The following is a 16,441-nucleotide window of genomic DNA, read 5'->3' as shown; positions in this document are numbered from 1 at the left end:
TCAAAACCCTCAGAAGGTCTCCACTCTCACTCAACAAAAGCCAGTCTAACCAGAACCTATAGATCTGCTCATCCCTTCCCCACTCCACCTTTCTCTGACTCATCTCTGCCTCCACAAAGCTCTCCTTGGAACATCAAGCAAGTCCAGCCTCGTGGCCTTCATATAATAGTTTCCTTGCCTGGAACAATCTTTCACAAAGAAGCTCAAGTCCTTCCTTATATTACTTCTCACTTTAGATCTTTACTAAAAAGTCACGCTATCAGTGAGATTGCATATTGTTCCCCTTACTCGCCACCAACCACACTTCCTTTTATTTTTTTTTGCTGTAGTTTCCTCTTGGCACTTATTACTCTTTCAAATACAATATATTTTACTCATTTAGAATTATTTGAAAACAGGGATTTTTGTCAATTTTTTTCCACTACCGTACCTCAGTGCCTAGTACAGTTTCTGGTACAAAAAAAGGTCTTGAGATTATTTGCTGAATGGATGAAAGAATGAATAAACAAATACTCTATTCTAGGCCCATGGTTGGCAAACTGCGGCTCACAAGCCACATGCGGCTCTTTGGCCCCTTGTGTGTGGCTCTTCCACAAAACACGATGGCCTGGGCGAGTCTATTTTGAACAAGTGACGTTAGAAGGAGTTTAAGTTAAAAAAATTTGGCTCTCAGAAGACATTTCAACCGTTGATATTTGGCTCTGTTGACTAATGAGTTTGCCAACCACTGTTCTAGGCAGTTAGCTGCCTCCTGCACACCCCCTACTGGGGATGTGCCCACAACAAAGGTACATGTCCTTGACCGGAATCGAACCTGGGACCCTTGAGTCCACAGGCCAACGCTCTATCCACTGAGCCAAACCAGTTTCGGCTGAAATATTTATTAAACATCTATTATGTGGCCATACTGCTTTAGGCAAAAAGGGGGATATGGTAGAAATTTTAAGAGGCGCTTTTTAACTCTTAAGTACTTTCTAGGTAGAGAAGAAATATCAAAGAATAATGTTTTATAAATGCTAACTGCATGGAATAGCCAAGGTTGTAGTGGTTAGAGAAGAGAGAAATCAATAATGATCAGAACATTTAGGATGAAGAGAGAAGAAAGAAGGAAAGGACATTCCAAAGGAGGGGAATAATGTAGTAAAGGACACAGGGACAGGAAAGAACCTAAAGACTATTTATGGAATTGTCACCTAAAGACTATTTCCCCGCTAGGGGTGAAACAGTAGCAAAGCTGAAAACAGGTAGAGCCTGAAATATCCTTCTATCCTATCCAATAAAAGAGTAATATGCAAATTTATCATCACTCCGCTACATGCACAAGCCATGCCCACCAGCCAATCAGGAGCAAGTATGCAAATTAACCCAACCAGGATGGCTACAGCCACGGAGTGAGCAGGAGGCTTGGGTTTCCCCGGCAATGGAGGAAGCCAAGCTTTCTGTACACCCTGCCCAGCCCAGGCCTCCACTCAAGGCTACAAAGTTTCAATTATAGAAGATAAATATACCCCAACAAAAATGGAGCAGCCAGAGAGCTGGAGAGAGCAGGAGGCTTGAGTTTCCCCTAGCAATGGAGGAAGCCAAGCTTTCCACACACCCTGGAAGCCAAGCTTTCCACACACCCTGGCAGGCCCAGACCTCCACTTGAGGCTCAAAGTTTCAATTATAGAAGATAAATAAATCCCAGATACCAGGGCCACTGCTTGGGTCAACAGGGGGGCGTGGCCAGCCTGCAAACCACCACAGGCCCCTTGCCCAGGCTACCCCAAGCCCCAAGGGAACCCCCACCCTGATCCGGGCCACCCTTCAGGGCAAACCAGCTGCCTCCCACCTGTGCACCAGGCCACTATTCTATCTAATAAAAGAGTAATATGTAAATTAACCATCACTCCAACACACAAGATGGCTGCCCCTATGTGGACACAAGATGGCCACCACAAGATGGTCAGCAGGGTAGGGCTCTTGGGAGGACCAGGCTGGCAGAGGAAGGAAGTTGGGGGCAACCAGGCTTGCAGGGCAGGGCAGTTGGATGGGACCCTGGCCTGCAGGGGAGAGCAGTTGGGGGGGACCAGGCCTGCAGGGGAGGGCTGTTAGGGTCAAACAGGCTGGCAGGGGAGCAGTTAGGCATTAATCAGGCTGGCAGGGGGTGGTTAGGGATTGATCAGGCTGGCAGGCAGAAGTGGTTAGAGGCAATCAGGAAGGCAGGCAGGCGAGCAATTGGGAGCCAGCATTCCTGGATTATGAGAGGGATGTCCGACTGCCTCTTTAGGCCGGATCCTACCAGGGCCTAAACGGGCAGTCAGACATCCTCAAGGGGTCCCAGATTGGAGAGAGTGCAGGCTGGGATGAGGGACACCACCACCACTCCCCCTCTGCACTAATTTCATGCAATGGGCCTCTAGTATAGAATATAAAAAAATCAGTACGGGTGACTAGATATGGGAGATGATGGAAAAGGTAGAATTAAAGACCTTTCAGCCGAAACCGGTTTGGCTCAGTGGTAGAGCGTCAGTCTGCGGACTAAAAGGTCCCAGGTTCGATTCCGGTCAAGGGCATGTACATTGGTTGCGGGCACATCCCCGGTAGGGGGTGTGCAAGAGGCAGCTGGTTGATGTTTCTCTCTCATCGACGTTTCTAGCTCTCTATCTCTCTCCCTTCCTCTCTGTAAAAAATCAATAAAATATATTTAAAGACCTTTCAGTCCGCAGGCTGACGCTTTATCCACTGAGCCAAACTGGTTTTGGCTAACTTTATTTCTTTTTTGAAGATCTGCCACTCAATTAAAAATATATATATATTTTATTGATTTCAGAGAGGAAGAGGGAGAGTGACAGAAACATCAATGATGAGAATCATTGATTGCCTGCCTCCTATGCACCCCACCCTGGGGATGGAGCCTGTAACCCGGGCATGCACCCTGAACGGGAATCAAACCGTGGCCTCCAGGTTCATAGGTCAACGCTCAACCACTGAGCTACACTATTTGGGCTGCCACTCATTTTTCCCCCCTAATCTTTCACCTACGTGAAAAGGAAGACAAATACAAATAGGAAGAGGGTTGAGTCCTAGACTCTAGGACTAGAGGGTTAGAAAGGAGGATTAAGTGGAGTAACTGGTTAGGCACTTAGGCACTGAAAACACAGAATTTACTGATTGCGGTAGATTATGGACATTTAGGTGGGGATGAAGCTCACCTTTGGAATTTGTTTAGAACTGGTCCTTTGTTTCTGTTTATCAGATTAAGCTTCTTTTGATAGTAAGGGCAAGATGCTAATACACTTTCCACATTCTGACAATCCTCTCTAGTTAGAGCCGAACCATATGCTGAATGGTTACTGGATGTACAGATTCTTAGAACTGAAAAAGCCTTAGAAATAACTGACTCCAAACCCTTCATTAGATAAGAAACGAAGGCCCAAAGGGAATAACTGGCATACCCAAGTTAATAGATCACAGCTCAAATTAGAATCCACATTACTTGATTTCCACTCAGATATTCTTGCCACATGCCTTAGCACTTGGCAGATACCTATGAGTGAATCAGTAACAACTAGCTGTGTGCTTTTAAAAGTACAGCTGTATTATTCTTTGATTACTCAATAACCTTCTATATACTCTGGCACCTGTGTATAGACAAATATACACCCATGTTTATTTGCTTATCTTTCTATCTAAAAGCATTTAGACTTCATTTTAACAACAAACTTCTTTCTCTCTGCCCCTCCTCTCTCTCTCAAATCAATAAAATTTAAATACCCCATAAAACAAAAGTAATTCTCTATTTGCTCCATTCCAGCCAAATGATCTTATTTAAAAAAAAAATATTTTATTGATTTTTTACAGAGAGGAAGGGAGAGAGATAGAGAGCCAGAAACGTCGATGAGAGAGAAACATCGACCAGCTGCCTCTTGCACACACCCCCACCGGGGATGTGCCCGCAACCAATGTACATGCCCCTGACCGGAATTGAACCTGGGATCTTTCAGTCCGCAGACCGAAGCTTCGGCCAGCCAAATGATCTTAATAAGCAAGGCCTTCTTAAGTTTAGTGCTAGTGACTGATATATATATACACCTACTGACTGACTGGTGAAACCTGCTACAAAAGCTGAAAAGTTATATGACACTACAGACTGACTTTGATGTCACCAATCCCTTTTATTGTCATGCCACAGGAACGAGACGCTCATAGGTTATCCCCGGTTTCTTAGCCCCGGAAAAGTTAGTCATCCATCAGTGGCAAGCCCTGAGATGGCAAAAGGGATGTTAATGTTATTATGTTTTGTCGAGACCGGTTTGGCTCAATGGATAGAGCGTCGGCTTGGGGACTGAAGGGTCCCGGGTTCAATTCCGGTCAAGGGCATGTACCTTGGTTGCGGGCATATCCCCAGTAGGGGGTGTGCAAGAGGCAGCTGATCGATGACTCTTTCTCATCGATGTTTCTAGCTCTCTAGCTCTCTCCCTTCTTCTCTGTACAAAATCAATAAAAATATATTTTAAAAAAAATGTTATTATGTTTGAATTCCTGGATTACAATATTTTTCTAGATTATAGAATTTGTTTAAATGGTCACATAGTTATTTTACTTTAGATAATTTTCCCCCTTAAAAATTCTACAAAAATTTATAGATTTAAAGAATGTTAAAGCTGAAAGAGGCTAATGACTGGCATGCCTTCATTTTCATGGAACAGGGACAACACATGTCCAGGCTGATGTTGAGGTTCTTTAAGACACTGAAATGCCTTATTAGGCAACTTTATGCATAGAATGACACCCATGTTGCCTGTATTCAGTGTATTTTATCACGTTTTAATTCTTTTTAAGGTAGTAGTAAACCACATGGTGGCACCTTCTACACAGATTATCTGATAGATGCAGGTCACCTCATTTTATTGTAGTTCACAGGTGTGTTTTTACAAACTAATAGTAAATGGGATTACTTTTTTTAGTTTCTCTGAGAGTTTATTGTTGTATAAAAATACCATCCATTTCTGGATGTTAATTTTGTATCCTGCTACTTTGCTGAATTAATTTATTAAATCTAGCAGTTTTTTGGTGGAGTCTTTAGAATTTTTTATGCACAATATGAAGTCATCTGTGGATAATGACAGTTTTACCTTCCTCCTTTCAAATTTGGATGCCTTTTATTTTATTTTTTTTCATGTCTGATTACTGTGGTTAGGACTTCTAGTACTAAGTTGAATAAGAGTGGTGAAAGCAGACATCCTGTCTTGTTCCTGATCTTAAGGGAAACACTTTTAGTTTTGCACATTGAGAATTATATGCCATAGGAGCCTTAAAGTGTATTATTCCAGTTGGCCTTTTCTTGTTGGCTCGCAAAGGGAAGTTTTTTATTTATGGATAGTAACTCAGAGTGGTGTCCAAGTTTATCTGAGTTTAGAATTGCAATCATAGCAGAAACTGAAATCCTCAAGTTTATATAAGCCATAGCCATTTACCATGTCTACATGGATGCCACTTCTCATTAGGGCATATACAAATATACAGCTATTAAAACTTGAACATCCTGGGATCTCAGATCTAAAATGTATCACATGAATCCTCAATTTTTTAAATAGTGAATTTGTGTGTGTAACTTAAACAACTTAAATTTATTCTTTCATAAGTCTGGAGGCTAGTAAAGGAAATCAAGGTGTTGGCAAGGTTGGTTCCTACTGGTGGCTTTGAGGGAAACAGCTGGTGATCCTTGGCTAGTGATCCTAGGAACCAACCTTGCCAACACCTTGGCTTGCATAATTTCTGGCTCTTTTGTCATATGGCATGATCCAGGTATGTCTATGCCTCTGTCTCCACGCTTATAAGGCCTTAGATATTGGATTTAGGACCCACCTTGGTCCCATATGATCTCATCTTAACTAATTACATCTGCAAAAACCCCATCTCCAAATAAGGTCAAACTCCAAATTGAAGTTCTGGTACTTGGATTTTGAGGGACCCTATTCAATCCAGTGCAGACCCCTATGAAATTAAGGTCTTTCATTTTTTTAAACTTCATGAATTAGTACAAGAGCCATCTATGTGTGCTCCAAGCCCTGGAAAGCCTGGTGTGGCACCACAGCAGATCTGACTACACTGTCAGGCTTCCAGGAGTAGGTCCAGGTGGTGTTTGTCAAGCAGAGGGGAAGGCCACCTTGCCTCTGGGGGTTCTCTGTTATAATGAATTACCTGCAAAATTACTATCTTACATTAATATAATATGTAGCAGATAGGATCATGTATACTTTTCTTATGAAAATGCCATAGCAATATGAATACATGAACTGAAAGCATCGTTAATGGACAAAAACCTTTTATTTTTATTTTTTTAAAACATTTTAAAACAGCCTATGGTTAGAGTGGGGCATTTAAATAATCTATTTCATGACTTCATGTGAATCAAGAACAAAACCTGTGTCTCAGAATTTTTGGCCTTTCTACCCACTTTCTGACAAATTGTCCCTATGTTAGAAATGCAATGACATTTCTATCAGAAGCATCTCTTGCTAACAATTATGGTGCATTGTGCTTAGACAGACTCTTTCATTCAAGGTGTCCATTGTTTCATAAATCTCACTTACCTTCATAGCCATTGCTTGAATAGGGAGGAACTTAGATTTGAAACCAGTCTATTTTAGGCCAAAGATTCTTATCCAGAAATTATCCTTATTTTTAGTGTCTTATTTGCCCCCACCTTCTCATTTTGAAAATAGGGAGAAATAAATCTTTTGAATAAATAAATAAATTCATACATCTTTTGGGCTACACAAATTATAGATAGGCTCTGATGTTCTCTAGGAAGCTATGATTGCTTCACCAAGAGAACTCCAAGTGGGTCCTAAATCTCCTTGACTTCAGCAACTGCTAGGAAAATGTCAAAACACACACACACCCGCCCCTTAAAAACTCTGCAAAGACAGTTTGCTTAGAACAGCTCTCCCTGGCAGCCCTAAATAGGACACCTACTTTTGTTGAAGCTACTAGTCACAATTTATGAATTATATTAAAATGTGAAGTGATCAATTAGGAGAATGCTATATTGTTCAAGGTGTCTGAGGCAAAACAGAAAAGGAAATATGGAACTAAATAGTTCCAACAACCTTATGAAGAAAATGCCTCTATATTTAACCTTCTGATCAAAAGTGTGAAACAAATGGTATAGGTAATGATAACAATTATGATAATAAAAATGGTAATGATATAATAATATGATTCAGTAATAATAATGTTTGAAGAATAACAAGAGATGTTTGCAAATGGGAAAAACTAAGCCATAAAGAATCTGAAAGCATTTTGTTTATTCCAAAGATCACAAGTTACAATGACATTTCAAAAAGTTTAAGGTACTATCAGGACATCAAGTTTTACAAAACAGATAGATGAAGAAATAGAGTTATGTGCTGCCTTAACGGTGGGGATATATTCTGAAAAATACATCATTATGTGATTTCGTCACTGGACAAACATCCCTTACAAAGAGTCTCTGTGTGTGGCTCTAAACAAATCTAGATGGTATAGCCTATTACACACTTAGGCTGCAGCCCTGTACAGCACATTACTGCACAAACAACACCTGATTAAATTAAGAGAAAATGACACAATTAAGAGACACAGTAAACACAATGTATTAGGCTGCTGCTGGCATTACACAACATAGTGTTTTATAAAAAACTTTTTTTTTTCCATAGAGAAGTACTCTCTAAAATAATAAAAAGCATAGTATAGTAAATTCATAAACCAGAAATGTAGTTGTGTATTATCAAGTAGTATCTATTGTACTAACTATATGAATTGTACTTTTATATGACTGACAGCTCAATAGGCTTGTTTACACCAGCATCACCACAAACGTAATGTTACGATGGCTACATCATTAGGAATTTTTCAGTTCCCTCATAATCGTACGGGACTGCCAATGTGTACGTGGTCCATCTTGAATAAAACGTTATGTGGAGCATGACTGTTCACTAAATCAGTGATCCTCAGAACTTCAGGGTAATCGGTATAACCTGGAGGGCTGTTAAAACAGATCACTGGGTGGGGCATGAGTGGGGGGTGAGGGGGTAATGGGGGAATAGGGACATATATGCAAAAATAAATAAATAAATAAAAATTTTAAAATAAATAAAAATTTTATAAGAAAAAAAATAAAACAGATCACTGGGCCCCATCTTCTGAGTTTCTCATTCAGTAGGTCTGGGGTAGACTTGAGAATTTGCATTCCTAACAAATTCCTAGGAGATGCTGATGCTGCTGGTCCCAAGACCACACTCTGAGTCTCCTTGGAAAGGAAGGAGATGGATACTTATTGAAGGAAGAGAAAGAGCAATTATTAAAAACTACCCTGGGTTAGGCTTGGTCAATTTATCTCATTTAATCCTCAAAGCATCTCAATGAGCAATGAAATACATCTCACACATGAAGTTTTGCGCAATGTAAGATTCTGGAATGTAGAAAATGCTTTTCCAGGCAAGAGGAGAATTAAAAAATCTGTACAAAGGCTGCAGTTCTCTAGAAATAAGAAATTTATATTATTTTTAATAAATCATGTAAATTTTGCAACCTGTTTCAAAATATTGCTGCTTGTTATGAATTAAATATAATTAAAACTTATTTATCAGATAAACTGCCTAACTTTTGACCTCAATTCTTTAGTAAGATTGGCCTTTGGGAACTTGAGGAAATGAATGGCTGAAGTTTAGTAATTATCTATTGCGAAACAGGTAGCACATATTCAATCCAGAATTTGCACTAGGTCTCTAAAAACAATGCACATTCTACCACCTTATCCTGTTTTCCCACCGTACCCCTCTCCCTTCACCTGAAAGGTCTGGAGTTTTTCTCTACTATTCCTTTATGAATCCTTTATGGTTCTGGCCAAAATGGAGTGCTTGCTGTTCCACAGATGTGTCTCACTCTGCCTCATCTTCACGTATATACTCATTATTCTCTGCAGCTGGAAAGCTCCCCCTTTTATCTCAGCTTGACCAGAATCTTCCATACCCTTTAAGTTCAGCTGAAACGCTATTTCCTTTTTAAAGACCACATCCCATGTTTTAAAGGGCTGTTGGACTACCTTGGCCAGTGTGGCTCAGTTGGCTGGAGCATCGTCTCATATACCCAAAGGCTGATGGATTCAATTCTCAGTCAGGGCACATACAAAGGCTGCAGGTTCCATCCCCTGGTTCGGGGTGCATGTGAGAAGTGTGAGAAGTAACCAATCCATGTTTCTCTTTCACAACAATATTTTGTCCTCTCTCTAAAATCAGTCAATCAATAAAAGGCTGTTGGACTGAACACCTCCAGTTATTTCCTATGGCTGTCCAGATTTAATGTCAGTGGGTATGTAATTATTTTTGTTAAATTAGCTTGTGCATATACTGTCAAAGGCCTCAATTTAAACATGCCTCTGCAAAGAAATGATTCTATTGTATTTGGCATTAAAGTTATACTGGCATTCAAAACATGATGTTTTGTGTAATATAAGATACTGGGTGTAGATAAGTAAAAGAAATCCCCAAACAGGAAGATTTAGCTTATGGTGAAATTTGTGGCTATGGGTTAAAAATAAAGATAGTCTAAAAAGGTGGAGTATATCTAGACCTTTAGAATTGAAAAAGGGGACTTGAAAGTCATTTAAAAATCACCCCCTAATTTTTTTCCACCTTTAAATTATTTATTAACTGATTTTAGAGAGAGGGAAAGAGAAATATTGATTTGTGTTCCTCTTTACTTATGCATTCATTGGTTGCTTTCTGCATGTGGCCCTGACTGGGGATCGAACCCACAACTTTGGTGTAAACGGACGATGCTCTAACCGACTGAGGTACAAGGCCAGGGCTTAATCAACCCCTTAGTAGAATTCTTGAACCCTTCTTTTTATTGTGCTCAGAAGTCCCATTTATTTATGTTGTTTAATGTCCATCTAGCTTACCTTTGGTCTCTTTATATTGTCATATCTTTTTATATTGCAATGCTACCTGAAGAAAGCCTTTTGCATTGAAAAATGGACTTAGCCAAAACCGGTTTGACTCAGTGGATAGAGCATAGGCCTGCTGACTGCAAGGTCCCGGGTTCTATTCCGGTTAAGGGCATGTACCTTTGTTGCGGGAACATCCCCAATAGGGGGTGTGCAAGAGGTAGCTGATCAATGATTCTCTCTCATCGATGTTTCTAACTTTCTATCTCTCTCTCTTCCTCTGTAAAAAAAAAAAATCAATAAAATATATTTAAAAAAGAAAGAAAAATGACTTAGTTCTGAAGGGCTAGACCTGACTTTGGTCCAAAGAGAGCTAAACTGCAAAACCTCCTTTGATTTTAAATGTTGCTAACCCCAGTAATGCTAATTTTAAACCTCTGAGGAATGAATCCTTACCTCCAAGTGCAATTTTTTTTTATCAGTCTAACAGCCAAGCCACAGTCAGGCCAAGGCTAGAGAACACTCATGCTAAGCAGGGTGGCCATCTGCTCCATTTGGCCACCTCCAGCTCTGGAAGCTGAGATATCTCATATGCTGATTACATCTTGGTTTAACGACACAGAGTGAAGAGAGAAAGGATATCAGGGCATTTATCTTTCCCACTCCCACATGCTCCTCCCAATTCGCATTAAGTAAAAAGCAAGGACTCCAGAACTGGGTAGAAATGGGTGTGACTTTGGGCAAGTCACTTAACCTCTAAAGATGTTTCCTATTTGCACAAAGGAGATAACAGTACTGTAATGTATTATGGGTAACTGGCAGGTTTAGGTGGGGCATTGTTGAACATTTATAACAATGTCTGAAACTGGTAGGTAGCAAACCCTTAATAAACGTCAGCTATCTTTATCAACAAAGGAGGTAGCAATGTACTCCATCAACATGAATTAGGTTCTATTATCTCCTAAAAGCTTTATTTTATTCCCTCCCTGATTCAATTATGACATCAAAACTGTATCTTTAGCTCAACTTCTTCTTTTTTTAATCCTCACCTGAGGATATTTTTCCATTGATTTTTTAGAGAGTGGAAGAGAGAGGGAGAGACAGAGAGAAACATCGGATGTGAAACACTTGGGAGTGGAGGGCCAGGGAGGAGCCTGCAACTGAAGTGCATGTTCTTGACCCTTTGGTCCGCAGGCTGATGCTCTATCCACTGAGCCAAACCTGCTAGGGCTAACCCAACTTTTTTCCTAAGCTTAAGACTAGGCTTCACATTTCTCAAAACACCCAGAGGGGCCCTTAAAACCTAAAGCAAATCTAAAATTAGATTATTACCTGGCACAGAACAATATCTGACTTTCCTCTTGACCTCTCTGCATATGTGAAAGATACTGTCATCTTTCTAGCTATCCAGGCAGATGGACAGAGGTTTTTTTTTGTTTTTTTTTGTTTTTTTAACAACATCTTTATTCCTCATTTAATCAGTTGCTAAATCATTCACCCACACATTGACTTATTCAACAAATATTTATTGTGCCTTTTCTGCTGGTAAACAAAACTTGCATGGTTTCTATCCTCATCTTCAAATACATAATGACAAACTAGAATGTATACTTGGAAGATTGCCGTCAGTATGAGGAAGTGCAACAAGGGACATACTTTAAAGGAAAGAACTTTCAGAGGACGTGACCATTTGAACAGACCATTTGAAAGAGGAAAAGGAGTCTATCAGGTGAGTAATAAAGGAAGAACTTTCTAGGCAGCAGGATGAGCAGGTGCAAAGGCTCTGAAGTAGGAAAGGGCTTAATGCTTTTTTTTTTCCCCCCCCTGAGAAACTGAAAAGAGGCCAAGTAGTTAAAAGGTTGTGAACTTACTTGAGCTGAGGCTGCAGCAGCAGGCAGGGGCTTGCAAGCCACATATGAAAACCCCTGAAGGGTTCTTAGCTAGGATCAGACCTCACTGGCTGTTTTTGGAGAGTGGACTGAAGAGGGCAAGTACAGAATTAGAGACCATTCAGGAGACTATTTGGGTGGTTCTGGTGACTCATGGTCAGTGGCTGTGGTGATGGGAGAAAAGTAGATATATTTGAGACACAAGTTGGAGGTACTATTGATTGGACTTAGTGATTGGGATGTGGGGAGATGACAAGGCTGATTCTTGAGTTTCTGACAAGAACAGGTGGAATTGCATAGAGTTTACCTCTCAAAAGATTCTGTGTTCTGAAAATTACTCTCCTTTCCCTTCATAGATCAACTGCCTTCCTTCTAAATCATTATAACTATTTAGATTGTGTTTCTTCTCATTAGTTTTCCTATCTCTTATCTTTGTCCACTTCAAATTACCCTTCACTGTATTAAGTACAAACTCCTTACCTTTCCAGTCTTATTTTCCACCACTTCTCTACTTAAGTCCTGCTAGTCACACCGGACTGGTTGCTGCTCCTTGAAAGTGTCATGACACATTATTACCTTAGTCTTGTACTCATACTGTTCCTTCAGTCTTATCATCTCAACCTGTTGAAGCCTTACTCAACTTTCAAAGTTCATTACAGGTCCGATTTTTAAATCTCATAAGGCCTGGTGATTATCTGATGGCCCTCAGATACCTGCCTTTTATTGTGGTTATTAGAATACTAACCTCATGGCCATTTTCTACCCACTAACAGACTGCATATAATACCTTTGAGTGCATAGTAGGTCTATTACTCATACTACACCACTGCCCTTGCCCATGCAGGGTCAAGCATAGTGCTTCACTCACTGTAGGTATATTTTATTGAACTTATTTGAAACAATTCATGTTGTTATGCATAAAAGTGATGAGACCCAAGTTGTTGAAAAGATGTTTCCCAGTAGCATTTGCCAACACCAGAGCTCATAGAAAAATTCATTTTCCACTAAATTCCCTGCAATCATACACAAGACACACACCCACCACTTTGATAGAATCTCCTGGCTGTTCACAATATTCCAAAGTGGCAGTCTTCGGGAGCTTGCTTGCCCTTTCCTTGAAATACTGAATATTAAAAATTACAGTCCCTAACTTGAGATTTTCAAGCTACTTGAAATGGGTCATGAAATCAATTAGTAAGTCACAAACAATACTAAAAATAAAAGAGAAAATAGCTAAACACACTGCCTCCGATAAGGATAAGCAGTGTTTCCTGAAACTTTTGTTTAAAGTACATGTTTATCCCTGGCTGATGTGACTCATTTGGAGTTATAATCCCGTGCACCAAAAGGTCAAGTTGCCAGTTCAATCCCCAGTCAAGGGGCATAAAGGAGGCAACTGATGGATGTTTTTCTATTCACCCCTTCCCCCCAAAAAAAACACCCCACCACAAAACAATAAAAACATATCCTGGGGTAAGGATTTAATAAATAAAATACATGTTTACACATGTGTGTGTACTGGGTCATGAGGTAAGACATATTTCTTACCATGGGTCAGGAGGGGTATGGTATAGACAAAACTATTTCCCAGTCAATTGTATGCCCCATGATAGTACATAGCAATAAACCACCAGCACAAAAAGGAGGAATTCCAAGTCTTAACTCCAGCTCTGGCTCCATTTCATAGGCTGCCCCTTATAATTTGTGGCTACTTGTATTTATAGCTGAGAAATCAACAGTGAATTTCCTAACTAATGTAAACACTCCTAATTGCCAACCCCAGCCCCAACAAATAACTGGGTCAGAAACAAGTTTGAAGGAGTGGGAAGTTAAAAGATAGCGTGGCACAGAGAACCCTTCATAGGGGTGCTGATAAATTTGGGTTGGGTAACACTGAGGCCACACAACCTAACGCCCCTTCCGCCTCTAAAATTTTATAATTCTACAAGGGAAGGAAAAGGCGAGCTTTATTTGGAAGAAATAAAGATCATCTTGGTTTGATATATAATAGGCAAAAGGAAATGATATTCGCCAAGGTTGTTTAAATATGAATTAATACCGCTTCCATTATCTAGATTGGGTTAGCACTCTTCGGTGATATTATATGTCAGTGTCTCTACTGACTACTACTGGATCCATTCCAAACTTCTTTCTGGCATCTGAGTCGTTCCACAGCTGCCCAACTTCATCTCAAACTTCTTTCTGTTCAGTCCTCTAACCTTCTGCTCTTTTCCCAGGTCTGCTTAATTCTTCCCCACCCCTCCTCTCCTAGCTGAAGTCCCATAACCTTCATAAAACCTTCCAACCACTCAGATACTTACACATCAAATCTTGACCTTTGCATTCCTACAGGATTTATCAGCAACCCTATCAAGGAAGCACCATAGTTTTCATCCCACAGATAAGAACATTGGGGCCCGAAGACGCGAAGTGGCTTGCCCAGGGTCCCAGTTTCTAAGCAGCATGCTGCTTCCACATATTAAAAAAAAAACAAACAAAACCATGGAGGAAGGAAGCAGCAAAGAAGCCAATAAACCAGGGATACCACAGCTCATGGTGACACAAACTCGGATACACCACATCCTTTGAACCATACACGTCATGAACGCTTGGGGGTAGCATGGATAGTTTATAAGGGGCTTGTCAGCCCTGTTTCCCCAGCCCAGTATTAAGACGAAATTCCGGTGCAAATGACAGGTGGGTGGTGAAGGAGAAGAAAAGTCATATGGTCTAAGAATCAAATATTAGAAATGGGACAGGAAAGAGATGAAAAGTGTACTACAAGCGGGCACTGCCCAAAACAAGAGACTCCCCCTATGGGGCTGCGGAGGCTCTCAGGGCTCACATAAAATACTTAAGTTAGGGGAGGGGGCCTAAGCTGCCGATAAGGAGCGCGCCTGCGAGGGCTGATACAGCCTGAATAACAGGCAGCAGTGCACATGGCCACAGAGTAGAGAACTCACGAGCGACAAATAAGGAGAGGTCGTGGGGACACCGGGAGGGCGGTGGCGCCCAGTGAAGGGTACAGCTTGGGGTCGAAGGGAAGGAAAGGTGAAGAGGTTCAGAGGGCACAGCAGCCCCAGACTCCAGACAAGATCTTGTCTTTCCATAAAGAGCCGGCTGGCGTGTGAGTGTTAGAGCATTCACACATGCACCCCACCAAAGCCCTCCAGGCTGGCCCCGGGAAGCCGGGGGGAGGCTCCGTCCCCGTCCCCCGCGGACTCGGCGACAGGGCGGAAGGAGGCACGAGGGTCCTTACCCAGGAAGATGGAGATGATGAGCCGCAGCGCCTGCTCCGACGCGCCCAGGGACGTCGCCAAGTTGTTCAGGCTCAGGTCCTGGAAAGCCCACTGCAGCACCCTCGTCAGCCCGGCCGCGGCCCCCACGTCCCCCTCAGCAGCAGACGCCATCTTAGCTCCGGGCGCCCCCGCTAAGGGACCCCCCCTCAGCTCCGTGCGCCCCAAAATGCGGGCACAGCGCTGTAGCTTCACCCCCAATTCCGGCCCGGAGCCCGCCCACGGCGTGCGCATTGGCTGCGGACCCGCCCAGGGGCTCCCGACGCTCCCGCCTATTGGTCCGCCCCGCCGGGGGGCGGGGCCTAACGCCCCAAGGTGGGCAGAGGGCGGGGCGGAACGTGTGTAAATGCAAAGGTGACTCGGGCCCAGAATGAACCGGGTGCTGCCCCGGGCGGGGGGGGAGGGCGGGGCTTGGAATCGGAAACCAGAGTAGTGATTGGAAAAGTCTGCCGCCGAAGGCGAGGTGGTGGCACAACTCGGTTCCAACTGTTTTAGGGGAGGAGTCGGCGAGGGCGAATGTCCGGCCGGCTCGTGCGCCGCCTTCCCATTGGCTGGGACGGAGCAGGCGAGAGTCGGGGCGGGGGGGCGGGGGGGGCCTGCCCTCCGCCCGCGGGGTTACTCTCGGTCGCAGGCGCGCCGGGGTTACTGGGGCATGTAACGGAGAGGGCGGGAAATTCTGCTGCGGCCTCGCGAGCGCCTCCTAACGGTACTTCCGGGCCCTTCTTAAACCGTTAGACACGCCGGAGGGTCTTGGGAGAGAGCCCAGCGCCCCGAACACTTATGGGCCTGCTCCTTTTATTCCATGCACCCCTGTCATGTAATTTTCTACATTCAAACGTGACCTTCCCCGAGAGGCGGTGACATTTAAGATAGGCCGATTTTTATCATGATTTTCATTAAACATTAAACGACTTTTGTTACTATTGAAGGCTTATGATAAAAGTTCAGGCAGTAGAGGAATTGTTAAAACAGAAAAGTATTTCCCTCTCTTCCATCCTGCTTCTCATCCTTATTTCCTTAAACGTAACCAGTGTTCAGATTACACTAACGAAGTGCTGGCGAGGATGTGCACTGTGGGTGGGAAGGCAGATTGGTGCAGCCACTTTGGAAAGCAGTATGGAGTAACCTCAAAAAAAAAAAAAAAAAAAAAAAAAGCATTGGAATTGCTTTGTGACCCAGTGATTTCACTTTTGGGAATTTATCCGAAGAAACCTGGAACACTAATTTGAAAGAATATATGCACCCCTATATTCACTGCACCATTACTTACAATAGTCAAAATTTAGAAGCAGCCCAAGTGTCAAGCTTATCTTTTACAACAGCATGCATAGACCTGGAGA

General features: G+C 42.3%; 1 protein-coding gene across 1 annotated transcript in view; it reads right to left on the bottom strand.

The window, feature by feature from the left end:
* LPCAT3 (lysophosphatidylcholine acyltransferase 3) overlaps positions 1-15,322 on the bottom strand; it is a 32,321-nt gene extending 16,999 nt beyond the window's left edge. Inside the window, exon 1 of the mRNA XM_084878016.1 lies at positions 15,065-15,322. Coding sequence (XP_084734142.1) covers positions 15,065-15,215 — 151 coding nt within the window. The 5' untranslated portion in view covers positions 15,216-15,322. The remainder of the gene's footprint in view (positions 1-15,064) is intronic.
* Between the last annotated feature and the right edge of the window lie 1,119 nt (positions 15,323-16,441).

Source organism: Pipistrellus hanaki (genome assembly GCF_964339955.1).
Source record: "Pipistrellus hanaki genome assembly, chromosome: 3".
NCBI classification, from domain to species: domain Eukaryota; kingdom Metazoa; phylum Chordata; class Mammalia; order Chiroptera; family Vespertilionidae; genus Pipistrellus; species Pipistrellus hanaki.
This window is presented reverse-complemented; position numbering and strand designations above follow the sequence as displayed.